Source organism: Poecilia formosa, unplaced genomic scaffold, assembly GCF_000485575.1.
Source record: "Poecilia formosa unplaced genomic scaffold, Poecilia_formosa-5.1.2 Scaffold241, whole genome shotgun sequence".
Classification (NCBI taxonomy): Eukaryota; Metazoa; Chordata; class Actinopteri; order Cyprinodontiformes; family Poeciliidae; genus Poecilia; species Poecilia formosa.
In genome coordinates, this window is record NW_006800180.1 from 133,074 (window position 1) to 160,510 (window position 27,437).

Here is a 27,437-nt window from a genome sequence, read left to right on the forward strand (position 1 = left end):
GTTTATTACAAACATTTATTTCTTCACTTTTTTGAAAAAAAACAAAAAAAAAACAAACAAAAAAAACGAAACAAAACAAAAAAAACCAAACAGCTTTGACGCTTTACGCAACAAAGTTATGAGTGATTTAAACGTTTTCCTCACATAATTCATAATCCTTTTAAGACAGGGGGGTTCAAATTCGCCCGGTTACATCGAGAGAAAGAGAGTTGGCACCCGTTTGTTTACTGTGTGGTTTGACTTCTGGATGAAACGACGTCGTGCTGAAACTGCTGAAAAACCGATGAAGCGTCGCATCCTGATGAGTCTCCGATCGGTCGGGGTGGGGTTAAGAGGCACACTAAAACATGAGCCATGAAGACGCCCCGACCATCGGAAACCCAGCGGCAGGATGGAAACATCTAGAACATAAAGGACCAACCAATAGATGCCAGCTTTGATTTGCTCAAAAACATTCAAACCCAAACGCATCGTGAAACCAAACTCCTGGTACAGACAGAAAAAGAATAATAAAGAGATTCATTTGATTTCAAGGCGTTTTAAGAAATCTTCTATTGACCTAAAACAGACAATAGAGTAAAAGGGAAAATCTCATAACCAGTTGGCTCATTGTGCTGCTCACCTGCATGGAGGGGAAATGGATTCACTTAATAGGACAGGGAAGTAAGAGCAGGCAGCAGCTTTCATGTAAAAATCAGATCATGAATGGTTATTATTTTATCTAATAACTTATTTTCATAAATAAATAGAATAATTAAAATGACATCCACCACGATGCTGAAAGGTTAGTGTTTTTTCAAATTGCTGGGTTACTTCACCACAGGTTTTTTTTTTTTTTTTTTTTTTTTTTTTTTGGACCATCCCTCTGAGGGGGTCGTGGCGCTCAGTTGAGTTTGATGGGCAGGTCCTCTCCGAACTTGCGGAGGAACTTGCTGTGGTTGTGGTCCACGGACCAGAGAGGTGGCAGGTGGCGAGGCTGCATGGTGGTCAGGAAGTGCCGCCTCCAGCGACGCTCCAGCTCCATGAGGCCCCGCAGGCCCCGCTGGGCGTGGGCGCGCACCACCTTTAGGCCGTGAGGAACGTAGGCCTCGTTCAAGATCCTTAAGGAGGAAGAGAGAGAGAGAGAGAGACAGACTGATGACAATGAAAGGAAAAAGTTCATTAAATTAAACGGCTAAATTAAAGACGGTTTATCTCTTTACCTAAATGTTTTTGTTCCATAGCTAGAACAATTCCTGCTTGCCATAAAATAAACAGAACTGGTAAACATTATTTTGAACGTCCCCATCACTTGAAGCTTACGTCCTACCAGAGTAATGATCCAAAAAATTTAAAACGCAAGCCCCTTATTTTGAAACTGTTAGCTTTATTTCAAAAACAGACTTTTTTTTTTTTTAAAAGCAACAGTCAAACCAGGAAAAAAAAAAATTAGAAACAACAGGTCAGGGTTTTTAAAGATTAGTGATTGGCTAGAAAACGACAATCGGTGCGCCGCTGCTGGTTGAGGCGGCTTTGAAAGTTCAAGTTTAAACTTTTCTCCCCGCTACCATTTTGTTCTCTGTACATGCAGCGATTGCCATGGCGATTCCCGCCGAAATTTCTCCCATGTATACAAACTCCTGGATGAAGTTTAAAAACAATGGCTGGTTTTAGACACTGTATTCAAAACTTGAGTTTTTACTTTTCCTCTTGTCAAATTTAACTGCAATTTGATATTCAACTTCAAAATCAAATTACCGTTACCGCATCACTGCTGGAAGCTTCACAATAGTAATCAATGATGATTTCACTAATAAATTTAAGTCTCGTCTTTGAAGGTAGAGATAATATAAGAATAGAACGGTTCTTACAAGAGCAGGGAAATAAATCAATTTAACTGATTTAATAGATTAATTGAACGTTTCTGTTTTTGAAGATTTCATTTTTTGGGGGGAAATTTTTTTTTCACTAATTTTGGATTTCCAAAATGATGGTAACCCATCCAAGAACAACAATCTTGTTTTACAGTTTGTATTTATGTTGAATCGTCAAAGTAAAATAAAGTTTCTTAAAAATATTTTCTGTCATTAGTAATTTAAGGAAAAAAGTGAGGGGGGAAATTTTTATTTTTTTTAATTTGGTATTAAAATTGAAAAATTTAATTCGGTATGAATTTTATTTTTTTCTTGAGATTTTATTGTTAATCCATATTACCCAGACCTGGTTCTTACTTTTTGTTAAAATATGATTGATCAAGACTGACAAACTTCTACTACATCCAGAGATCTGGCATATAAAGTTTAGCATAAATCACGGCGTCGTCTGCGTACGATGTGATCCACGGGAACTTGTGGCTTAAACAGCACTTGAAAAATCAACACTTGTTTACATGGTCGCTTGGTTACTTGAAGTCCATTCCTGAGACGTTGACAAGCAGCGGACTCACCTGGTCTTCAGGTCGGCGGCCTCCTGCAGCACCTCGTTGGTCAGTTCCTGCTCCTCGTTCATGTCCATGTAGTTCCTGATGAGCAGCTGCAGCTCGTCCCGCCGCTGCTCCGGCAGCCCGTCCTTGGCGCTGAGCAGCGCCCGAGCTGCCGAGCGCACCCGCCGGCGGTCCGAGTCCTCCAGCACCCGGACGCCCTCCTCACAGCCCTGTGGGGCGGCGAACTCATTGGCCAACTGCTGCTTCAGGAAGCCGTCATGCACGTTGGAGGCGGCGTGGCAGCTGGTGCAGAGCAGCAGGATGTCGTGGGAGTTGTGGTCCTTCATCTCCGTGGGGAAATGTCGTCGGTACTCGTGCGGTACGATGTTTTTCCTGAGGTTTTTTTTTTTGGCGAGAGAAAAAGGGGTGGAGATTAAGACACATTTCAAATCTGAAACGAGTGCCGCTTGGGACAGAGTCACACCTGATATAGGAGTCTGCTTTCCCACAGACGACACAGAGGTTTTCCTTTGCGGTCAGGTAGTAGTCTTGCTGGGAGTCGGGGCGTCCAGACGGCTCGAAGAGAAGCCGCACGATGAAGGGGTCTTCACTCTGCAGCTCTGAGTTACAAACAGCAAAATTACAACAAGATTTAACTCTATAACTCATCTATTGTGAATGTTAGCCTGAACTAGGGCCAGCTGATGTGGCTTAAAAATAAAATCAGATTTTTTTTTTTTTTGATACCAAAACCGATTTGAATCTTTTTCTCCCCTCTAGCTTTCCATTCTAAAAAAAACTACAAAGCACAGAAATAAAAGCCTCTTTGAAAATATTTTCTAAATATATTCTGAATTGAACGACTGAGTATTAGGATGAGCATCTTGCTTGTGAAACAAGATGGCGGCCCTGGGCGCGCTGACATCACTCTGGATTATGTCGGGGAAAAAAGAACCTCAAATGTAAATCTTTAAAAATTTATATCTATATATAAAATTAAAATGCGAGTCATCGCCAAGCCTGCATTACCTCCGATTCCTTTGTCCAGGTACCACAGGGCTTTCTTTTTGTCGCACGTACAGAGAGGCTGGCCATCAGGCGCGTTCAGGAAGCAGTTATCGTAGAGCGGAGACTTCCTGTAACGAGCCGAGGCGACAAATTTAAACCTCTTTTCTCGATGGACGGGAAACCAAAACACGCTCGTCTTCGTCTGACCTGGCGGAATAGCCGACGCCTAGCGGTTTCCTCCGGTTGTTCTTCCGAGGGTCTGGGACTTGCTGATCTCCAGACTCCGGGCTGTTGTTCATCGCCGGCTTCCTCGTCCTCCGCCTTCGCTCGCCTTCGGGGGCGCCGTCGTCTCCGTCCCAGCGGCCTCTGAAGGGGACGTCCACCAGACCCTGGCAGCGGGACACCAGCTCCGAATAGGAGCTCCCGCTGGAAAGGGCGGGACCGGTTTCGGTCTGCAGGCCGAGGACACGAAGGAAGAGCGCCACAGAAATCTGAGCGTCTCTGGCGGCGTACGTCGTCTGCAGGAGGCAGCGAGGGGAGCGTTCAGGGAAGAAGGTAGACGTATTTCTCCATTACGAATGTGCGCGAGACGTAAAAATGCCCTGATAATGTCGAAAAATAAAAACAAGTTCGCAATGTGTTTCCATTAAATAAAAAATGCGAGTAAAAAATTACACGTGAATGAGATTATTCACGTGAAAAGTCATTTTTAAAAAATCATGGCGGCGACGGCGGAAACGCACGAGATGCATTGATATTTAAGGACTCGCGCTCATCTATGAGCCATCAGAGAAGTCAGCATCTCATTGAAGCGCAGAAATTAAAGTCGGCGATTTTACAGAAGAGCTCTTGATTCAACACGTTTGAATGACAAACTCAGCTTGTGATGAACAGTGAGACTTCTGGTGGAGCCAGAAGTACACGGGGCGCATGACCACAAATAAGCGTGTTGTTGGTGGATACAAAATGGCACATTCCAAAAAAAAAGAAAAGTATTTTTATTGCAGTTTTGTAAAAAAAAAAAAAACAACACCAATTTTGATATGGCTGAAAAAACACCTCGTCCTAACGCAAAAACTTTTTTTCCAAATGGCCTCGTTTCCATTAGGCAACTTTATTTTCCCAGTTACAATCTGCACAATTATGATGATTAACAGAAACCAGTGACACCACCTCCGAGCCAATCAGTGAGCAACAGCCTGAGCTCAGCAGTTAAACCAGGTATTTGCCAATTGCTGCTGCTGCTGCTAGTCTGGAGGAGCCGAGTGGCAGAAAGGCTGCCAAGGGAGAATTAATGATTTCTCAAACATGATTGATAGAATCGAAGCAACACTCCAGGTATGTTTTTGATAAGGGAATAATAACATGGCACAACGTAAAGCTCAAAAAAGTATGTTTTTTAAAAATAATACACTCCCTTTAAAATTAGTCAATTTTACAAGGTCTGCTCTGTCACATATGGTTTGATGTCATCTCTTCCAGTATAAATAACAGCCAGATTTACAGTAAAAAACAGAAAACCCCGATGGGAGCATCTCTTAACTTACTGTTGGATATAAAGTCCAAAACTCTGGTGGACTCATTTCATTAAATACACTGAAATTAGAGGCTCCGTACCTGCTCTAGTGTCAACTGATCCGCTTCCCAGTTGCTGCAGCGCAACTCCAGAGACTTATCCAGAGGTACATTTAACAGATCTGCAGCCAAGGACTTGAGACTGAGGCCATTACTGACAGAGGATCGGCTGGAAGAGGGAATCATGTCATGAAGACGGGTTTGCAATCAAATCCACAAGTATTCATAACGACAGGACTTCTCTTAAAAACAAACCTTTCCCTTAAGGCGAGGTGGCGCAGGTCGACGGTGGTGGCCAGGGACAGGCCGTAGTCGCGCGTCAGACGCTTCCCGTCGTCATAGCAACCCACTCCGACTTTCAGAACGTGCGGATCTCTGAGAACTTCCACAAAGCTGAGTGGGAACTGCTGCTGGCCGCCGCGGAACGTCAGCATCCTCACCAGGACGCACAGACCCGAGTAGGTGGCCATCTGCAGTAGAGACACCTCCGACCTTCTGCCCTTCATCGAGACCTGCGGGATTTAAAAAAAAAAAAAAAAAGAAGAAGGGGCTGAGCCAGGTCAGACAAGCCCACATGAAACAAGGAATTTATGAGAAATAAAAAGAAAAAAATCCAATCAGCGTCAATCTGCTTTCTTTCTACTTCGACGATACAATTATCTGCGCTTTCAAGGGGATCTTTTCCTTTTTACGATCAAGTAAAAGTCATGCAAAACATATTTCTTACGCCTTGGGCCTTTACCCATTCACAGTCGAGCCCCAGAACCGGGAACACCAACAGCTCCTTCTGCATCAGCGGCCACATCTCCAGCCAGTCCTCTTGAGAGCTCACCGTCACCGGTTTCACCGCCAGCATTTGCTTGCAGGTCGGGATGTGGACAGCACGGGGCGCACTTTCGGTCTGACACTCCGCCGTTTTAAACTCATCGTGAGCCTGGCACAGCAGCTGGGTTTGTTGACTCTCCGTACGCGCCGGAGCATTTTCGACGGGACGCAGAGGGACTGTCGGTTCCGCCGCCTTCTGGACAGAAGACGGCTTCTTCCGCTTTGTTCGATATACCTGCCATACCAGCAGCCCACCTAAGGCCGCCCCCACAATGGTTGTTATGACGGTGGTTAAAGGCCCTCGAGGAGACATGTTGACTTTCCCTGATTTCTTACAGACTGAAGAGTTCAAGGCTAGGACAACAAAGAATCAGAGTTTTATTTAGTAAGCAGGTCTATTAGCAAACATCCACCAGTTTGTAATGTCTTACCTTCCCTTCTAGTTCTTGTTTACGTTCTCTCAGTTGACTGGGTGCTTCCCTGCAGAAAGAAAACAATGTCCTTTCACAAACTGCCCTTCACATTACAGCCTTACAAACAGACGGTCAAAATGTATCGCAAATTTATCGTAATTCCTAAGAGCAGCTTGGTCTGCAATAAGTGTTAGCTCATGAAATACCACATCATGGATTGAGGCTCTCTATGACTGCAATATGTGGTGACGAATGTTTCTTTTAATGTCAGCATAAATTGTTTTAGAAGGTAAAGAGGTCAAATGATTATGATACTGCAACTAAATTACTCAATCACAAAAGAACTTTTTCACTAAATCTGTGTTTGAGATGGTTGCAACTGATTTTATAACTCCATAATTTATGTAGACCACCTTTTATCTGGTGTCTTTATGCTTTGAACTCAAAGCAAAAATTAAATTGACGATTTTGTTTTTATAAAACCACAAGTCATATCGTTATCGCAGAATTCACCAATTTTATCGCACCTAAATATGGCGCAGTCCTAGTCGTAACAAGCATCATCCTACATGCTGCCGCCATGAGCGGTGCCATTAAAAAACCAGATAACGATTCGTTTTTGAGCAGCTGGTGTATAAAAAGTACATTGAATGGAAGATTGCCAAACATGTTTTGTGTTATTTTATTACTTCATCTGCACAGGATATCGATCAACTGCTGTTTTCAAGTGTACAGAAATAAACTTGACCAAATCAAATTCCTTACTTTTCCAGCCTGCTTGGAAAACCTAAGCGCTAGCAATGTATGAAAACATGTTGTTTAATTTGATTATTTGGTGGGGTAGTCCAGTCCAGTAGTGTGTTTTTTAAAGAAGGGTCTAATCTAATATGGACTAAAAGATAAGCAAACAAAAAAAAGGTCCTGAAATAGCCCTTTGTAATGTAACAAATTAAATCAAGCCTTTGTCAATGGAAAAAAATATACATGCACAAATATTTTTTTCGCTGTTTAGATAAGATTTAAACATCTTGAATCCAAAACTCAATCGAATGTAGTCTAAATTTTCTGATAAAAAACGCCTGAAATTACACACCAAATATATAAAACATTATTTTGAAGCATAATTAGCAATGTTGAACATTTCATTATGTTAGTTAGACCATTCTAAACCTTTTGAGTTTTAGTGGAGCTCATCAAAAGTCGTTCAAAGTGCCTAACTTCAGTCAGATAGTCCTTTACTCCAGTGCTGAATCGGATGCTAGCACCTAGAAAACAAGCAACTTTCTAGCATCTGCTCTAAGAGCTGCGCAGTCAACACGGTCTCATTGCTCTGTCTGAAGCGTGCACGTGTTGAATGCAAGACAAACTACAGTTTATTTTGATTGTTTACCGTTTTCCCTTCAAGTCAACATACCTTAACCTAGTTAGCATAACAGCTAACCAGTGAACTAGCTTCAACCTTAGCAGCTCGCTGCACTTTGCCTCACAGCTGCGGCGCAAACGTTGATTTACAACAGGCCAGCTGAGATAATCGACTGAGAACCTTACCTTTATGTTTCTAGCCAGCAGAACACCCCTTCCACATGCATGTAAAGTTGTTTGCTGCGCCGATCCATTTCTTCTGCGCTGCATTTATAACTGCGGTGCTGCAGCGGGGAGCAGCGCAGCAGCTACCGCCTCCTGCTGGATGGATGAATTACTAAACGAAACATCCGCTGCCAAGTCTGTTTCTTAGAGAAAGGCCAGCAGAGCCACTTTAAAATAATATTAACGTGTTATATCTTACAGCAAGCACTGATATTTTTATGCCTCGAGTATAAAACTAAGTAAAAAATTAACAGACTTTCATTAGAACCATTAAGATATTGCATAAAAAATAAAACGTGAACAGTCTCATTAGCTGTAACATATTTCAGCACTTTATCAGGGCAGGGTTTTAAAATGTATGGAAATGATTAAGACCACTGGGGGAAAAAAGTCTAACTACAGAAGTGAGTCTGTTTTTCCCTCATAACGTCAATAACAAAAGCATTCAAAATGTTCACTTCAAAGGAGGCTATTACCCCTAATCATACAGCTAGGAGTGTTGCTTTACAACAGGCCAGCTGAGATAATCGACTGAGAGCCTTACCTTCATGTTTCTAGCCAGCAGAACGTCCCTTCCACATGCAAATGGAGTGGTTTACATGAAAGCATATAGGTAAAAATATCTGAAAATCTGTAGCAATGTTTATACAAAAATTAAACACCAGGCATCACCCTGAACATGGCGACAGAAATGTCAAAAAAAAAAATAAAAATAAAAATTAGGAAACAGACTCCAGAAGAGCAAAATGGAAGAATCTGAACCAAAAAACAAAAACATAGTGGAAACTGAAAGTCACTGAACATATCCACGCTTTTCAAACTTTTATTTGAAAAAAAAAAAAAAAAAAAAAATTGTATCCTGTGTCTCTACTCTGTTGATCATGTAGCAAAATGAAAAAGAAAAAGAAAAATTTGCAGAAATACTATTAACCAGGCACTGAATATGAATAAATCAGGAACACAGACTGCTTTTTCTTCTATCACCATAAATTTATTCAACCCCATTAGCTTCAGTTTTTCCCTCCAAAGAGCTGGAATAAAGAAATGAAATACTTACAAAATGGAAAAGTAGATCAGAGAATTGATCATATTCGCAGGTTTGATTAAAAAAAAAAAAAGAGAGAGAGAGAGAGAGAAAATGAAATACTTACAAAATGGAAAAGTAGATCAGAGAATTGATCATATTCGCATGTTTGATTAAAAAAAAAAAAAAAAGAGAGAGAGAGAGAGAGAGAAAATCAAATAGAGCGGATGGAAAAAAAAAAATTCTTTTCCTCCCAGTGGGGGTTCTGCAGCCCATCAGAGCTAACAGTATGCTAATGGAAACCAGGCCAGATCAGCTACTGCAGCACCATGATTGACCAGCCCATATTAATCAAGCTCACAAATGATCTGGTTTAGTGCATGTGCAGAAAAAACATAAAAATCAACGACATTTAAAAAAAATCCCCCAGGAGGAGGAGGTAAAACCAGATTGTTAAATAATAATAATAATATAAAACAAGATTGGTGCTACAAAAAAAAATACTAATTTGTCCTAAATCGTTAAAAATTAAGGACAAGTAAGAGACCATACAGGCACCACCACCATGGCCGAGTTCAAGCTGATTGTTGCTGCAAAGATACTCTATTTCACGGTGAGATATTGGGTTTTTTCCCCCCATTCAGTTAGGCGATGCAACAAACAAGCATCAAGATTTTTTGTTAAAAATTAGGAAAAAAAAAAAAGTACACTCAAAAAAGCAGCTATCCCTTCACAAAAAAATCTCTTTACATCACATTAAAAATTTGCACTGCTGTGAGCTGTGTACAGTATAGATTCTTTAGATATATATATATATATATTTATGTATAATATACATGATCTTTTCTTGTGTACATGAACATTGTAACTATCCCGTGCCTTTGGCAAGATTACTTACAACTCTTCTGTTAGATTCCAAAGCTATTTCAAATATACTTGATGCATAAAAATAAAGATTTTGGCATTGTCTGGCTCTCGCCTTCTGATTGGGTGGCTTTTATGGAGGACTTCTCATGTGGAAGTTGAGTTCTCTCAGTGCTGCGTCCCTCGCCCGCCAACAGAGGGCCTCGGTGAGCGAAGGTAGCTGGCAGAAGAGAGTTGCGCTCCACAGGGTAATGATAACCTTGAGCTCCACAACCACAAACAAAACAATACAGACAATACAAAGGAAATGCCTGAGGAGCCGTGAATGTCTTCACAACAACCTGTTTTGTTTTACTTTTTTTTTTTTTCCCCTTGACGCTGCATGGGGCTCGTTTTGCTTTTTCTCCCAAACCACCCCTGCAGAGGGTGTCCAATAGAACGCCAGCAGGAAGGGGCGGGGCGACTGTCGAGTCCGCCCCCAGCTACCTGGTGCTTTCTGATGGCACTGCGATCACAGCTGGATCTCAAAAGTCTTGTGCAGCTCGGTGGAGAACGGGTTTGTGGGGGACGGGGTGGTGCGCTGGTGCGGGCGGTTCTCTAGCGCCGCCCACTGGGCTTCGAACGCGTCTTCTTGCTGTGCCGGTGCAGGCTGGCCATACTGGGAGGACGAGGCCGCCCAGCCGTCTGCGCCATTGAAGGCGGCCCTGCCGTTCGGGGGCTGGATGTGGACCTCAGTGGGCGCCGGGGCTTTGATGTACGGGGAGACGTTATTGATGGCCTGAGCGTCACCAGTCTGTGGCATGGTGGCGACAGCCGGGATGAGAAACGGCTGCGGCTGGGTGGCAGAGCCGAACACGTTGGCCACCATCTGTGAGGGAGTTATGCCAAACACGGGAACACTGGGCTGGGGGAACGGCAGACCGTTGGACACTGGGTAAGAGGCCGGCGCTGGGGGTTGGAAAGTGTGTTGGCGGGGGGGCACCATGGGGACAGGAGGGGGCAGGGAAGGCATAAAGGGAACTGTGGGGACGACGGGGACTGGAGCCATGGGGGTATGCACCGGGGCAGCGAATGGCTGTGGGGGAGGCGTGCCTCCCGCTGCCATTGGTTTAGACTGCGGCACACGGACTGATTTAGTGACTTCTTCCAACCAGCGGTCGGCTTCTGATGGCGTGCGTTTGTGGGCAGACATGGCCGGAGAGGCGGTGGGAGGAGCTACTATTGCTGGCGTCGCTGATGTCCAGTCTCCCCCTGATGAAAGAAAGAAAAACACACAAAAAAAAAATCTATCTGTCATTATTAAGACACAAAGATGATGCTAACAACATCAACAATACCCTGCATTAGAGCATTAGAGCAAAATTTTCCAAATTTTGTCACTGGATAACGTATTTTATTTAAAGAGGCAATATAATGTACACTCAAGTTAACAATGTTTCCTTCAGTTGTTATAAAAATGCTTTATATATCAAATATGACTTAAAACAAATTTAACTTTGGAATTTAACACCATGAAATTGGACCTCTGCCTCTTTAAAAACTCCTGCTCATCATTTGCCTTAATCCATATTTACATGTTAGGTTTCCATCAAATAAAGTGCTTTCCATAAAGACCATGAAAAGTTTGGCTCTGGTTTTATCTGACCCGAACTCAGTCTTCTATGAACATATTCTGAAGGCACTTGGATGTTATTTTTAAGTAACTGAGCTGATAGAGAACAATATAGCTGGTTTTGATCCAAACTTCTTACCAGTTGGTGGCAATAATAATTCACCATGCCGCTGTAAAACTCCAAAGAAAGAAAAAGACAACTGGTTGCACTGGAATTTATTTACGGGTATCAAATTAAAGGGCTCTGAATACAGACGAACGCCACATTTTCTAAAATAATTTTTAAATTTTTTCAAAACCATGCACAATTTTCCAGCCATTTCACAATTATCCATGCGGTTTACCTATAATCCCCCAAATCTATTTATGTTTGAGGAAAATGCAAAAGAGTTCAAGAAGTGCAAGATGCTTGAAATGATTTTAGCGCAGAAGCTTCTTTTCTCACTAAATATCCTAATGTTGGTGTTTAAGCTGATGCTCTACATAACAATCCTATTCAGTCGCTGTGATTCCATCCAACTGTCATGAGAATATTGAGCAAATGTTTAAAATTTGGCAAAAAAGAAAAAAACAAAATGTTTTTTTATAGTCTTCCACCACCACCAGAGGACGGGAGCGTTCCATCCCTCCGATCCCAGCTTTTAGTGCCTCCAGGCGGTCATTCCAGGCTGACAGCCAGACCTCCCAGTTGGAGGTTTGGACTTGACAAAATGTAACGCCTGTTACTGGTTTTCACAGTTGTTGACTGCAAGACGTGTTTATGATGATTTTGTGTTTTCATGATGTAAAGCACTTTAAACTGCCCAGTTGCTGAAATGTGCTATAAAAATAAACTTTATCGATTTCGAAATTTTTCCAAGTTTCATGCCTCTGGTAAGGCACAGACCAGCAGGTGAATGAGATGGTTCGCCATGTTAAGCGAGTGTTAAAAACCTTTTTGTGAAACTAAGAAACAGGACTCTTTTTTTAAAATAAATTATTTTTTTACAAACCAAGGGTGATGAAACATCCAGGATAGACGAGGACTTCACTCTCAGAGTGAACAGAAATCTCAAGACTTCCCTGCAGAGCTGCTTACCTGGGAGGGTTGGAGCGGCGGGCCCCGCCGGGTTTGCGGCCCAGGGGTTAGTCTCTCTCGTAGGCAGAGCGGGGTGCAGGACGGCGGGGTTGGAGGCGGCAGGAGCGGCAGTGGCAGCAATGGAGAAGGCAGGCATGGTGCCATTCACTAAAGCCAATAAGAGACAAAAGCTGATGCAAGCTCTGAAAGATGGAGGCGATCTTTCCTTAGACGTGCAAAGCTACCATGCTGTTAATAGGTAAGCTTGAGGTGTTAATTGCTTCTTTAACACAAGTGTTAGAAACTTCATAGCGAACAAACAGAGAGGCAGGCGTTGAAATATAAAGGTAGATGCAAAATAGAGTTTAAAAGTGAGGAACAAATTAAATTTGTTTATGATCTGATATCAGAACAAAATGACTATATCGGACTAATAATTTGAACAAATCGCACTGAAAAGGGAGTGAGTGGCCAGAGTGAGTGTCACAGAGCAGATAGGAACAGGTTTTACCTGGCGCCACGGGGGACTGAGGAGAGGATGTCGGTTTGGGCATCGGAGCAGAAGAGAACGGGTCCTCAGGGGGCCCGCTGAACGCCGTGGCGATCTGAGTGCACAGCGAACTGATGCTGTCGTTTTCTCCTTCCACCTCAGGGACTGCAGGGACGAGGATGCAGAGTTCAAATACATGCACAGAATTCAGCCCAGTACTCAAGAGGATCACATTTGTCTAGATGTGAATTGTGCTTTTGTTACAGATTGTTGATTTTTAAGGAGATATCTGCTTATGGAAAACTGGAAAATACTGTTGTTTTTTTTCCTTTCTTAAATATAAAAGCAATCCATCAAAGGGTTTAATGTTGTGCAATGAATTTTGAAACCGGACCTATTATAGACTGATCAACTGTTTCCCTTTTCTTAAAAAAAAAAAAAAAAGAAAAAAAAGAAAATGCCGTTTTCTACCTTTTCTTCATGCCTCCCTGTAAATGACATCTAATAGTTGTTATGGAGACTTGGTGACCTCAATTTTTTACTTAACTAACATTTCCCCCACTGCGTGCATGATGGTAAAGATGAAATTTAATTATTGCCCTCACTGTGGTTAAGGTCAAATGCCCATATTTCAGTAGCTTGTTGCAGGAATTCTCCTGACGCAGTCTGACCCATAGCTGCCTTACTTCAAGGGAATGTTTTTATGTCTTTCCCATTTTGAAGAGCTGCTACTAAAACCTCAGAGAAACCAGAAGTCTTACGCTACAAATTAAATTCCCAGCCACTAAGCAGCCAGTGTATTCCAGCCATGTCAGGACTTTCGAAGGTTTTAAAGTATCTTTGCTCCATAGCGAATCCTTTTACCCAACACTAGAGGGAAACAATGCACAGACTTTATAATACTCAGATTTCTTTCTGAAGGTTTTTCAGTAACGTGCTTTAAATCATCACCTGTGTTTTTAATAGGGAAGTCAGATTTGCGCTGCATGGTGGAGGGCAGCTCGTTCATGCGCAGCGATAGCTGTCGCTTGAAGGGGGACGTCTTCTGGCTGAGGGCCGGAAAGCCCCTGAAGGAGCCCTGGCGGGCGAGGGCCTCGGCTGGAGCGTGTCTGCGGGGTATCACCTGAGGCCCCAGAGCCGCTACGGAGAGAGGCGGAGAGGACGAGGGGGACGGGGAGCTTCCTGACTGGAGCACCGAGGAGTTTGTCACGTTGTTGGCAGAATTCCCGACAACATTCAACTCTGTCTCTGCTGGTAAAGAGAAGGAGACAATGAGGTAATAACCCACTGAAGAGCTGAGAGGTTTACATGTGGTACAGCTAGGAGGCAAGTTTCTGGCAAGTTATTGGTTTCAAGAGACTGCTACTGAAAACAACTTTATGAATCCATCTATTTTCTATATCTGCTCAATCCCTGCTGAGGTGGGGAGCAACAAAAGCAGGAGAGAAAAGATGGATAAGAAAATAAAAAGAAAGACAACAAAGAAAGAGGAAAAAAGAAGAGACAAAAAGATAAAATGAAAGACAGAAAAAAGTAGTGGCATAGCGACAGAATGAAATAAAAAGAGAAAGGAATAGAAAGAAAAAGAAAGATACTGTAAAAACTACAAACACAGCTCTCACATCAACTACTTAGAGATTCATAAGTTCTGAAGTCTAACTCTCCATCCATTAAAGTACGCACCTTTCTTAGCATCCTGCAATTGTCTCATGACTTCTTCCCTCTCTGCAGCCTCCGTTGCTGTGGTAACACGAAATGAGCCTTCCCGAGTAAAAGTGGTTCTGTTGGCATCAAAGGTTGCCGTGACGCCGCACTCCTTCTCCCGCTTCTGTTTTCGCTCCAGACAAGCGGCAAACGCGCAGCCCACAGCGTGGCTGAGTCGCTCTCCCTGACAGGGACGACACAAAGGATGAAGATTCTCACCGCGGTGCCACAAAAAGCCAAAAACACGCGGCTTTTATTTCTGAAGGCCACAGCTCAAACTCGTCCTCCAGAGAAGAGGTTTGAGCAGGTCTTCCTATAAAGCACCGTGAGCACAGCGTCGGCGGTGACTGAGCTAGTTCTTACTGAGTCTTTAATGGCCATGAAACAGTGGCAGATCCAGCGTCGCGTGGTGCCGTCCCTGCAGATGTAAGAGAACGCCCTCTCAAAGTTCCTGTCAGGAGCGCAGAATGAAACCTTCTCTATCGTCTGATCCAGAATCAGGTCCTGCGGAAAGCAGTTTCTATCGTTAGCATTGTCAAAGCCGAGAGCTGGGAAACGGAACAATATTAAAACGTGAGCTCAGTTTTATTCATTTTTGGTCTTTGAATCAGTGTTTTCTCATCAACTACAGGAAACGATTTCTGAGTCCAAAACAAAATTCAAAAATAATTCTGATTTACTGTAACTCTATAAAGCATTTTTTATAAATTGCATATAGTTTATTTTTATCTTTTTATTCTTTCATTCACATTTTTCCCTCAAATATATAGTTTTATATCCAACTCGGACAGCTGACCCCAAAAACTGAGAATTTTTTTTTATGTCATTACCAGATATTTCCAGCAGATGTCAGTATGACCTCTCATTTGGTTCCATATGAACAAGTCATTAGTTCCACATAAAGGTGCATAGGGCACATAATGACAAAAAAGGGCATTTTGGAGGTCATCTGAGCTGTAGATTACTGTAGATTTTTTTTATTATAATTAATATATAAGGTCAGTATATTCAATATTTAGAGCTTAAACATGCACCTAGAATGTTTTCACATTTTGCTACTTTACCACTTACAAGGAAATTTTGTTTACACCTCAAACAAATGTGAATATTAGGAAAAAGGCGAAAGTCATAAAATACATTTTCATTACACATTGAGTTATATATTTCAAGACTTTAACTCTTGCAGTTTTGGTGATTATGGCTTACAGGTAAGGAAAACACAAAATTCAGCGTTTTCAGAAAATGTAAACATTACATAAGACCAACTAAGCTGACTATGCTAGTCTAAAATCTGGTTCTGTAACCTATTGATCCAGATTGAGTAATGACTCTATATAAGATGACCAACTTAAAAAATATTTAACTTCATCACAGCATTTAAATGTCAGACATTCCTATATTTTACCAAAGTTTTACATGACAAACCAAAACACAGATGGATACAATTAATAGGGTTTTTTGAAAGTTTCACCAAATCAAATTTAATACTTTTTAAGACCAATATGAATGAAATTTAACACCTGTATCTTGACAGAAATGTACAAAAAATAATAAATTGACAATAAACTTGCACGTACCCATGACAGATGTAAAAAAGCTAGCTAGCTAGCCATCAAGGGTATATTAGCAGCTAGTTAGTTACCAGTAACCTCAACCGCCTCCAGTCACAGAATGCAACGAATATGTCTCAAACTTCAGCCAGACAGAAAATGTCTCATGAGAAAAAAAAAAAAACTACATCGAATATAAGAAATTAAATCGCCTCAACAAAATTTAATCCCTACGATCAACGTATTTAAGCCCAACTACAACTTTTTAAAATGATTTTAATACAATTTAAGGCCTTAATTTTACATAAATGAATTTCAGACTAGATTTAAGTGAAATGATATATGGCCTTTAAGCATTTTGCAAAATCTTTTCAAAAATGTGGATTTGTATTCAGTAAAATCCAGAAAAATGTTCCACAGCAATTACAGCTACAGGGTCTTTGGAGGGTTTGTATATCAACGTTCTCAAATGTTTACAGATTCTTCATTATATGGAAGAAGAACATTGGTTAACAGAACATTGGTTGAAGTCTTGGCAGAGATTTGTGACTGGATTTAAGTGCAGAGTTTCCTCTCCAGGCTTCTCCTACAAGGTTTTCTATTGGCTTACCTTTGTTTTGTCATCAACAACACGAAGACCATCAGCCGACACCCACAACACAGCTCGCACTGCCTTCTTCCCAGCCTGCAAACACACACACACACAAAGCAATGGGTTATAAAACAAGAGCTTCTCCGACATCCCACAGGATTACTTTTTTTTTTTTGTAACATTCCTCTGCACCTATTCATGAAAAATATTAGGACAAACACACACACACACACACACACAAACAGTGCACACCTGTGAATAAAAGAGATAGCAACTAGTAAAAAAGATCTGTGCCACGCAGGAGGAGATAAATTTGATCAAGAAGGGTTGGTGTGAGATTCTGTGGATTGATGCAGCAGGTAGTGACGACCCCATTGGTTAGAATAGCAACAATGAAAAGGGAAATATCCGCTGTTCCATTGCTGTTTCATAGAAGTAGGGCTGAAGGAAGAGAAGGCACGCCTGTTAATACAAAAAAACACAAACACATGGGTGACTTAAAGATGCCCCACCCCAGCCTAAACCACCCCACCTGCTCAGACGCATGCATCGTTGTGTTTGTCCAGACTCACTAACCACCCCTCATCTCCCCCATGTGTCCATGTGCTTCTTCCAGCCATCAGGTGTGATCAAAGAGTGAAGTGCGAGAAAATGATAAAGCCAGTGAGAAGGAAAGGAGAAAAAAAAACACTCAAGAGTCACAAAGCAATAACTTACTTTCACAAAGAATCCTTTGAAGAATTTCCTGTCCTGGAAGTGGATGTGGCAAAAAAAAAAAAAAAAAGAGTGGAGGGTGGGTGAGAGGGTTGGAGGAGACGGGGTCGGGGGGAGAACAAGGCATGAAAATGTTACCTAAGTTGTCTAAGAATTGACTAGAACCAACAGGATGGGGTTTGATTGGAAGCTTGTTTGGTTTGGTGAAGTTGAAGCTGGGATTATGAGTGAGGTGAGTGATGCTTTTATTCAGTTAGCGCCACATGAATTCACTTCAAAGTTATGGATGGATGGGGGGGGGAAGAGGGACACTTTGTTGGAGTTAGTAGAACCGTGAAGGAAAATCCCGAAAAGAGTTAATGCTCACCGCAGAACCCTTCTGACAGCAGGAAGTGACACCACTTAGTACAGAAAACCCATATCCTGCTGGTGGTTTTTTTAGAGCATATCATCACTTAAGAACTCAAATGTAACAACAGCGATAAAAATATTTCCATATTTATGTGTATTTAGTATGAGAGAAGACGTACTCCTTGGGTGAGAGCGGTTGCTTTAAAACACAGGTTTACTATTCTGAAAACAAAGACAACCTACATTTTAAACTGTCTTTAGCATTCTTATAATAGCGGTTAGCATAGCTGACGTTGGGGTTCAACGAAAAATTAACAGACCAATAAATCTGCCCCAATTTCCCTCATTTTGTGAGATCGGCGACCAGCTGACACATGTGAAACCGATAGGTGCCCCACTCTTGCCAACTTAGACACTTGGCTGCAACATTTAGCAACTTAACCAGAGAAAAAGAAAAATAACTGGTATCGGTCAAAACGGGTCAAGGTTTTTAAATGTCGGTGATCGGTCAAAAATCTGCAATCTATGTACCCCTAATTGATGTTGTTAGAATTACAAAAACAGCTTTCTCTGTACGTTCCCTTGAGGATGTAGAGCCTGCCACATCACTGTGATTTCCAGAAGGCTGAATTTATAACAGATAGACACTAAACAGGATCAAACAGAGCGATTTGCCGTAATTATCTGCTGAAAGTCTTCTAGTCTGAATAACCCGCCGACATGTCACATAAATACAGTTTACAGTTAAATTGCTTCATACATTTTTGTGCTCATCTGATTTTATTTTTAAATGTCTTACTCAAAGTGCTAACTATAATGTAGATACAGCTTCCACACTGAAAAGACTCATTATTTTAAAAAGAATATAGTTACAGAATGCGCATTTTAAACTTAACGTAGCATATTGCATTAGAAATTTGGTACATTTAGCTTTACTAAATATACACAGAAATGTATGTGTTCCCTAAAGTTCTGGTTTCCAAAGTTGGGGTAAAGACCCCAATGGGGGTTATGAATCATCATCAATGGGGTCTTGAGGTTCCCCACAAATCTAAACGATTCTAAAACCGTATTTAAGCCAAAGATCTTACAACACAGATAAAAATAAAAACAAACATTATCAAATGATTCTGGTCAGAGCTCATCAAGCTGGAAAAACAACATATTCCTGTCAGCAGCCCATGTCTTCGTCCATCTCTACCTCTTAGTCTTTCAGGAAAGGATAACCTCAAGTCCCATTTTATTCTTTCTCTGATGTTCAGACGGAGATCCAATCTGTTCGCGGTTGCTCAGGAGACAGAAACAGACTGCTGCAGACGGAAGACTGACCTCTGGATCAAGTCTGTGACTGTTCGCTGAGTCAGGCGGTTCGGGTTCAAGCTGCAGCAACCACTTTAAGCAAGAAAAAAAACAAAAAAAAAACACCCCAACCAGACCAGACCAGGTCTTAATCCCTTCTCTGCGTTCACACGCTTGCTGCGAGTTGTTCTCTGTCCCATAAACTCTGGAAAGGAGTGCCGTTCGGCTCCTGTTACATGGCCGCGGCGCAGGCGGCTCATGTTAACGCATGATTAAACATGTCAACCAGAAATGGACGTTCATTTGGTTACGAGTCGAGCTCTTTGTTAATGCATGTGGTGTTTCTGTGGGAGCCGCAAAGACGAGCAGTGATTGTATTAGTAGGATACGGTTAGGAGGAACAGAGTCTAGATTAAAGAGAAAGCTACAACTCGAGAAAGGGAGGAAGTTGGATCTGGAGGCAATTCTCTGCAATTTAAACCTGCTTGAAAAGGACAGAAAGTATAACACACGGAAAAAGGTCATTCAGCATTCATTAATTCATAATAAGCAAAAACATTTCCAAGCGGAAGAGATAAGAGACTTTTAAAAAGGTCAAAATGAAGTCAACAATGCCTGAAAAAACGAGATGACCCAGACAGGAAAGCCACTTTGTAGATGTCAATGTACAAAACCACCTGGTGAGCAGGTGAGGGCCGTTTACAGATAAAGTGACACAAAGTTTTAGAAAGCTACGGTTTCAAAACAGTAAAGATCTGTTATGCAACTGTTTGCAGAAAGTAAGGCAGTGTGGCCCCTCCCACACCTGCGGCTACACACTGTTGATCAGCTGGCTACACTTTTTAATAGTCTGCAAGAAAGAGAAATCCATCCAATACACATCAGTGATATGAATCACCATAACGTTTAAACAGAGCAGCCTAACACCAATGTCAAACTACAGTAGGTAACTCTGACAGGCACACAGAGGGTTGGCTACAGAAGCAGAGTAATTAAAAACTGATGTGGTGGCGCAGGGCTGAAGCACAACCCATGTATTAAGGCCTTAGTCCTCATGCCGGTGGTCGCAGGTTCGATTCCCGGCCTGGCGACATTTGCCGCATGTCTCCCCCCCTCTTTCCTGTCAAACTACTTTCAAATGAAGGCCACCAGAGCCAACAAAAACTCCCCCCACTAATGTCAGGCCTAGTTCACGTCTGGGAAAACATATGCATTTTATGCATTTTGGTCTTTCATCCACACAAAAAAACAATTATTTATAAAACCTCTGATCAAAGTGAAGATTTGAGAAAACTCTAATTCCATTTGCATGTGTACATGGCAAAATGCAGACTTAGGCTCCCGTGAATTACATTCTGCAACAAATAATGCGCCAATATATCCACACACTTGCTGTGACACAATTCCCAATTGACAACATTTTGTGTTTTAATAACTTCATATCCTAAGACGATATTTAATATCCTAAGACAATATTTAACACTTATTTTGTTGGCAGCAGTAGAAATAATTGCGGCTTTGCAGTTTTGAATGTTTTCGCGAGAGGTTTTATGGAAGGTTGTTGTCCCAGATGGGGTCTAATGCTGAGTAGGAGAAATTCTCCCATTTAGAGTCGCAAACTGTCAGGACACGCAGAACCGCTGCACACCTGTTGTGCAAGATCTTTGTGAAACCATTTTATGCTTTACAACATTTTCCTTAAGCAGTAGAAAACAAACATACAAGACAGAGTGTTCCTGACCACAGGACATGTTTTAACATCGAAGCAGACGAGGACTCGGTTTTCACTCCTCTTCAAATTTAACGTTCAATTCAGAAATGGCGGACATCTTTTCAGCCTTACAAACCAACTTTTCAGTGAAAGCGCCCAGACCTCGATTTACCGACTGAGTGAATAGAAAGACTTTCGCTATGTCAGCATCTTCAAGGTGTACACCCAGCAGCACACAGAGACAAAAAGGAAGAAAAACAAAATCCATGTCACTGTGAGCTGAGTAACTCTGATAAAACTCACAGCCCCAGTCGGCAAACAAAAGGAAGTGATGTCATAATGACAGCACAAGAGGGCAGCTTGGAGGTTGATGGTGCCGCAGTGCAGCCACCACAACCTCCTCCTCCTCCTCCTCCTCCTCCTCCTCCTTCCCTCTGAGTCACGGATCACAGAGCTGTGAGAAAACTCCTTATTACGCTCCTGAAGGCTGCTGACGACACCGCCGAGCTGACAGCTCCCCGGCCGACTCCTTCCAGCTCGGTTCAGTGTTCGGGCACATCCGCTCCAGCTTCGCCTTCTACTTATTCATGCGTGCTTCGGTTCACCGCTGCCGTTCTTCCTCACTGGAAGCGGTGAAGCTGCCAGAATGAAGGCGATCTTGCTGCTTCGCCTTGGCCTGCTTCGAGCTGCAAGTTTAGGACCGAGCACGGCTCACCCGCAGGTTTAGAAACCAGCTTCCTGTCCGACGTTAATGCTTATTCAGAGGAAACGGAGCGAGTGTTTGTCGCCTGGCAACAGTTGGTTTATTAAAGACTTAGTGAAGACGAAGAAGGCTTTACTAATTGTATTTGTTCAAGGCTGGCCTTGGTCTGACAGCCGGGCTTTAACAATGCCGACGGAGTGAGGATGACCCGTCTGAGAGAGATTTAAAAATATCTTTGTGAGGTTAAGAGCAAAATGACCCGCTTTAACTCTTACAAATTTTCTTTCTGTAATCGTGCTGGGTAAAAACACAACTTCGTTTTTTTGGGTTTATGCTTAACTTTAAGCATCTACTCAGATCAGACCACAAAAGGAATAAAAATAAAAAAAAAAAATAAATAAATAAAACTGATCCATTATAATTTTGATGAGCGAACAAACAGGCTCATCAGATTCAAGTCTGGAGTTTCGCAGGTTCATTCCTAAACATTAATAGTACTTCCTGTCAGCAATAACATGCTGGTAAAATCAAATGACTACTGTAAACCTACATTTGTTGGAGGTATGTATGGATAATTTTAGGCATGGTTGTAATTAATGACTGGTCATTGTAAACTTATAATAAAATGAATCTAATTTAGAGCTTTTTTCTTTGAAATATTATTATATAAATGGAACTTTTATAGGGAAAAATTGACAATATATGGTGCACTTCCATGTTTGGAGGAATGCCCAAAAAAGTTGGTGAGCTATAAATTAGTCTTGTAATAAAAAAAGAAAAAGCAAAAGAGAAATTCTGCAGCTAGTAGTGTGTTTATTTGTACCAATGACCAGCACCGAGGAGATGCACAGGATGTGAGCAAACATAGTGGGCAAGGAGAAAATATCTCACACAGCAATGAAAATGGAGAAGTTGCTGTTCCATAAATACTGTTAAGGGTAAAAGAAACCTCTTCTTCTTCTAAAAAAAAGAAAAAGACTGCAAACAATTAGTCAATGTAATAAAATAGCTTCCAAGCAAAGATAATTATAGTTTTCCTGTGGTGCTCCACCGAGCGCCCCGACTATTGTAACTCACAGACTTATGATCATATTTGAGTTACAATTATATTCTATGTCATTATTTAAACTCATATTCTGGTGACATTATGTTGCTTTTTTTTTGTAAATAATAAAAACCACCAAGTTATGCAGTGGGGGTTGAGAACATTTTACGGAATATTCAGCCTCATATTTGAGTTAAAACTGATATTTTAATGTGATTATGGAAACTCACTAAATGCTCACATTATCTGTATTATTTGTAAAAACAAAAATAAAAGAAACCAACAATAACAACAAAAAAAAACTCATCAAATTATTTAGCAAGGCTTTGGAATATTTAAGGGGCTTTAGCCCCCCTAAAATAGATCTAGTGACGCCACCGATGTCGAGTTTGAGGCGCCGACTAAAAGGGAGAACTTTAGTTTAAGGAGAATGGTGCTTAATTATTAATAAAGGTCGCTTTTACATGCATATTTAACTAGCATGTATTTAATTTGAATAGACTAAGAATGTTTGGCGTTTGACAGTTTGCTGAATGAACAAGGTCTTCAGCGTAATTACACTAGCAAATGAGTCAAGGATCAAGTAAGTCTTCAGCAGTTTGAGTAGAAAATGCAGTAGGACTCAAAGGCTCTTCATGCAGCTGCAGGATAAATGAAGTCTGTACCGATGGAGAGCAAACTGGATGACAGGTATACATTATCTGAAGTGAGCTCAATCTAGAACCAAAACTTTGACGGCACATGCAGCGAACAATTTTTCCCAGCCGGCGCTTAAACTCAGACGCAATCCGTTAATGCGTCTAGGTGGGACCCGATGGTGCAGACGGGAGACGGAGAGCTCCGCCAAACCTGCCGACTCAGGTTTGGCCCTGACTTCAGAGAATCGGCCTCATCCTCCGGCTGGGCGTTTACGACCTGGGTGGAGCTCTGGCAAACAACTGACGACATGCGAAAGAAATTGCTTCCCTCTTCCCCCTCCTCTGTGGAATTTGTTCCCTTTTTTTGCGCAACTCTGCCGGATCCTACGGGAGCAGGAAGTACACGCCGACCTCGCTGCTCCGGCTGAGACCGAGTGTATCGAGAGGACGAGGGGAGGAGGAGGAGTGCTTAAGGGCCGGCCGGCCGGCAAGGGTGGAGAACCTGATTCAACCTCTTAAGAATAGGGGAAAAAGCTAAGTAAGATAAGACAATGGAAGAACAAACACGCTGATAGGTGAGAGAGAGAGAGAGAGAGAGAGAGAGAGAGAGAGCTGCCATAAAAGGTGAAATAGTTTGAGGAGAGTAGAAGAGAGAAGGTGGAATATCTGGTGTTTAGTAGCCACATTCCTGGAGGTACAGAGAGGTCGTGTTGTAATACCTACCGTCTTAAGCCGCTTCACCGCGTCTTCGCAGATGTGCATGCCTCTCGATTCCTCCACTTCCACATGCCCCAAGTACTGCAGAAAGAGATGGAAAGAGGCTCAGTCTGACTGCAACAACCTTTTCTATTAGTGACGAACACTCATTTTTATATTCATAACATTATATTGATTGCTCCTTCACTTGACCTCTAATTTATTACATTTAGAAATTGATGAACCTCTAAAGTTTCTTGAGAAAAGTGAACGAAGTGATGCACCAGTCAACAGACTTTTGAGGCCAGTTTTCCCACCTGATTGTCCGGTAGACTCCTTACAATTGAGGACCACAATTAACAACATTTGTAACATTTTCAGCTGCTGTGGTTTGCGTTCACAGCGCATTGCGTCAAACAAACCAAACTAATTGAAAAAAGCGTTTCCCTCTCCGCCTGTGGTGGCGCTTCACCAGGAACTACTGAAGGAAACAAAACAAAACTAATATCAACTTCCTTCTTCATGAAATGTAAACAAAAATGGAGTTTTGTCAGTTTTTAGCAGCTGCAGCATTTCTCTTTGTCTTAGGTTAAAGACCAGTTAGCGCTAGACTTAGTGTTTCCCCCTCCCTCGATTTTTTTTCAATTGTGGGTTCACAACTCCCCAAACTTTCCAGGCAAACGGACTGGAGTCCGATCGAAGCGGACTACACAGGACTGGTGTGAATGTTTTGGCAGGTCAGATTTCGCTTCAAGAAAATGAAGGTTTGTAAAAGCAGAATTGAAAAATTGAAAACATAAGTAATTGAGAGCAATCAATTACTTATGTTTTTAGATTATTGGAGGAAACAGCCTTTATAAACGGATTTACTATTGCTCTAAAAATTTATAAAAAAGAAACAGACTTGACAATTACAACTGTCTTTAGCAATAACCAGTTAGTCTGTATTGCATTGCCAAACAGCAGACTCAGGTGTATTTCCTAGAAAACTTAATACCATAAGTCTGACATCAGAGGGGCAGTAAGACAAAACTAGATTGTGAAATATTAGACTGTTTTGTTGATGTGTTAATGCAGAATGACTGAGGCTTGGTCTATTAGTCATTCTATGCTCTCGCTCAGATGCACTGATGCCATCATTTTCAGTTTTTTTTCTTTCAGGTTCACAAACTAGTATCCATTAGGGAGGCAATAAGTGGTAAAAATATGATTATTTCAGAAATCTTATTTGGGTTAAATGTTCCCCAAGACAATGAAATTTCCAAATAATCGGTGTTTAGATATGTTCAAATTAGGGATGCAAGTTATCGATTAAGGAGTTAAACTAAAGCTGATTGATCTTATTGATCTTCTATAACGATTAATTGATAAGCAGGCATTTTTACTCTTGCATCAAGTGGGCCGATCTTTTCATAATAGAAAGTTCTAAAGCTTTCATGATAAGTTCTATAAAATACAAAACATTATTTTGTGTTTGCTGTATTAAATACTGACTGAATAAACAAAAATTGTTGTTTTCTCACATTATTAACCTTAACCATATTTATAAAACATAATAAAACGGGAACGAAATCAACTGGCTTATTGACTTATTGGCATCTTGTCTTTGTTGATCGTGTTATAATTTTTCTGTTATCCTTTCCATTTCTGTCATCACACCATCCTCGCATTCACACTCATTTTTCGATGAGAAGTTGATGTTGCTTCGTCATGCGGCTCAGTTGAATGAGCGCTATTAAGTTGAAACTAAATTTAAGGAACTAATCGAGTGTTTACACTTCAAAACCGAACCACATAAAGAGCATTTTGCATCCCACACCGGACTCTGTTTGGACCGTTTCCCTTTCCTGTTCTGGTACGCCCCCGCCATCTTTGTCTCTCTATTAACTGGCTCTGCATAAGGATGACCGGGGTTGCCCTCTGCTGGGTGGTGTCCAAACTACAACACTAAAAGAAGGTCTAAGCGAATGTTCGTAGCCTATTTTAATCTAATAAACTATCAATTAATGCTGAATTATAAGTCAATTAATTGACTGCATTCCTACTTCAAATTTTCAAACCAAGTCCACAATTTTCTCATAACTGCAGTCTTAATCATAGATTTTGATCTTGACTAGATAGAACCTTGTACCTTCCAAAATTGTTTCCATTGTACCAAAAACGGTCTCAAGTATTTTTCTTAATATAGGGATTGAGTTTTAAACTTTTTAAACTTAAACAGTTGTGTTCACTGATGTTTATTGTTGATTGGCTAGTTGACCAAACTGAAAAATCAGAGACCGATTTCTCAGATTTCTCAGAGCACCTCTCACAACCAGCTATATGCAAAGGGGAGTGAAAATCTATTGCAACAAACTTTTCTTTTCTTTTCTTTTTTTGTAATTCTGGACTGTGTGACCACAGAAGCTCATTATAAAACCACAAGAGTAATGCTTGCAAACCTTTCCAAAGGATTTTGGTCATCCTATAATCCTTCAGGCATGATACTGCAAGTCATAAAGCTATATTTCACTCCCAGACTCAAGATACCCAAGAGGGTTGCTTCAAATATAATAAACCCATCTCTAGTGACACTAAAGCTTTCACACGAGCTGAGTTTTACACAGAACTGAAAGTAACAGTATTTGTACATTCGCACACTCTAAAAAGTAAAAGGCCCTTGCAATTGCATACATTGGAGACAAGAGTGCAAAAACAACGCCGTGAGATGAAGACAAAGCAGGAGAGCCTTTGTGTTTCTGTCAACAGTACATGTATGCATCCATAAATCTGGGTTAAAGTGCAACTGAACACAGAACAAATATTGCCTCTAGCCTGAATATCTCTCCTCCTCTCTCCCTCCTTCCTCCTGGACTCCAAACAGCATCATTATGTATCTCTCCACTCACAACCCTGACCTCTTCAGAAGCTATTGTACATGCTGGGCCAGAGAGGAAGTCCTTACCCTTTCCTTACACACGCACAAAAACACACGCACGCACGCACACACACACACACACACACACACACATATGCACACAAAGCAAGTGTCGCTGCCCCATGCCTGTCACCCCACCCTGTGGCTCTGCTATTTTAAGAATGTGACGTAACAGCTCTGAGTCAGCCTGTCAAGCGTATTAGAACACGTGTGTGCGTTTATACATGCATCGGATCTACGCGGATGCAGACTACAAACGTAGGATGTTGGGACAATGGTGATGCGAGGAGGCAGCCGTGGGTAGCCGGGACCATGAAAGCAGCGGTAGAGTCTCCAAACAGGGATCAGCCGGGAGACGAGGGAGGAGCGGATATGAGGAAACACAGAGACGGCTTAAGGAGTCGCAGTAAATACTGCACCGTATCTTGGGGTTAGGCCTGTCACGATAACAAATTTTGCTGACCAATTATTTGTCTAAAAAATTATTGCGATAAACGATAATATTGTTTCAAAACCTTTTGACACTGACTTAAGGGAAATGACTAATAATGCATGCAATTTCCTGCCATATTTAGATACACTTTATTTTCAAAAGAACACAAAACAATGGAACTGATAACCTAAATAAACAAAACAACCAAAACAAAAATAAAATGTCTCA

The 27,437-nt window shown here is 41.5% G+C and overlaps 2 protein-coding genes across 9 annotated transcripts in view; both read right to left on the reverse strand.

Annotated features, from left to right (window-relative positions):
- Positions 1–67: 67 nt before the first annotated feature.
- exd2 (exonuclease 3'-5' domain containing 2) lies at positions 68–7,879 on the reverse strand. Of its 2 annotated transcripts, none has more exons than XM_007569471.2 (10): positions 7,771–7,879; positions 6,241–6,289; positions 5,727–6,163; positions 5,240–5,496; positions 5,027–5,153; positions 3,617–3,927; positions 3,431–3,537; positions 2,886–3,021; positions 2,426–2,794; positions 68–1,100 (listed from the first exon to the last, which is right to left on the reverse strand). In XM_007569471.2, the coding sequence occupies exons 3-10, from the start codon at positions 6,120–6,122 to the stop codon at positions 884–886; spliced, it is 1,920 nt and encodes a 639-aa protein (XP_007569533.1). In that variant the 5' UTR covers positions 6,123–6,163; positions 6,241–6,289; positions 7,771–7,879; the 3' UTR covers positions 68–883. The 2 variants fall into 2 exon arrangements, with proteins under 2 accessions (XP_007569533.1, XP_007569532.1); XM_007569470.2 differs by having other exon boundaries at positions 5,712–6,163.
- Positions 7,880–8,784: 905 nt separating this feature from the next.
- The window catches only part of numb (NUMB endocytic adaptor protein), a 57,601-nt gene continuing 38,948 nt past the window's right edge, over positions 8,785–27,437 (reverse strand). For 3 of the 7 annotated variants that reach the window (XM_016680420.1, XM_007569473.2, XM_007569472.2), the window contains 9 exons: positions 23,887–23,961; positions 17,420–17,452; positions 16,721–16,795; positions 14,924–15,064; positions 14,540–14,744; positions 13,808–14,107; positions 12,878–13,021; positions 12,388–12,534; positions 8,785–10,948 (listed from right to left, as the gene is read on the reverse strand). In XM_016680420.1, coding sequence (XP_016535906.1) covers positions 10,209–10,948; positions 12,388–12,534; positions 12,878–13,021; positions 13,808–14,107; positions 14,540–14,744; positions 14,924–15,064; positions 16,721–16,795; positions 17,420–17,452; positions 23,887–23,961 — 1,860 coding nt within the window. In that variant the 3' untranslated portion in view covers positions 8,785–10,208. The remainder of the gene's footprint in view (positions 10,949–12,387; positions 12,535–12,877; positions 13,022–13,807; positions 14,108–14,539; positions 14,745–14,923; positions 15,065–16,720; positions 16,796–17,419; positions 17,453–23,886; positions 23,962–27,437) is intronic. The other 4 variants (XM_007569476.2, XM_007569475.2, XM_007569474.2 and 1 more) reach the window with 3 other exon arrangements.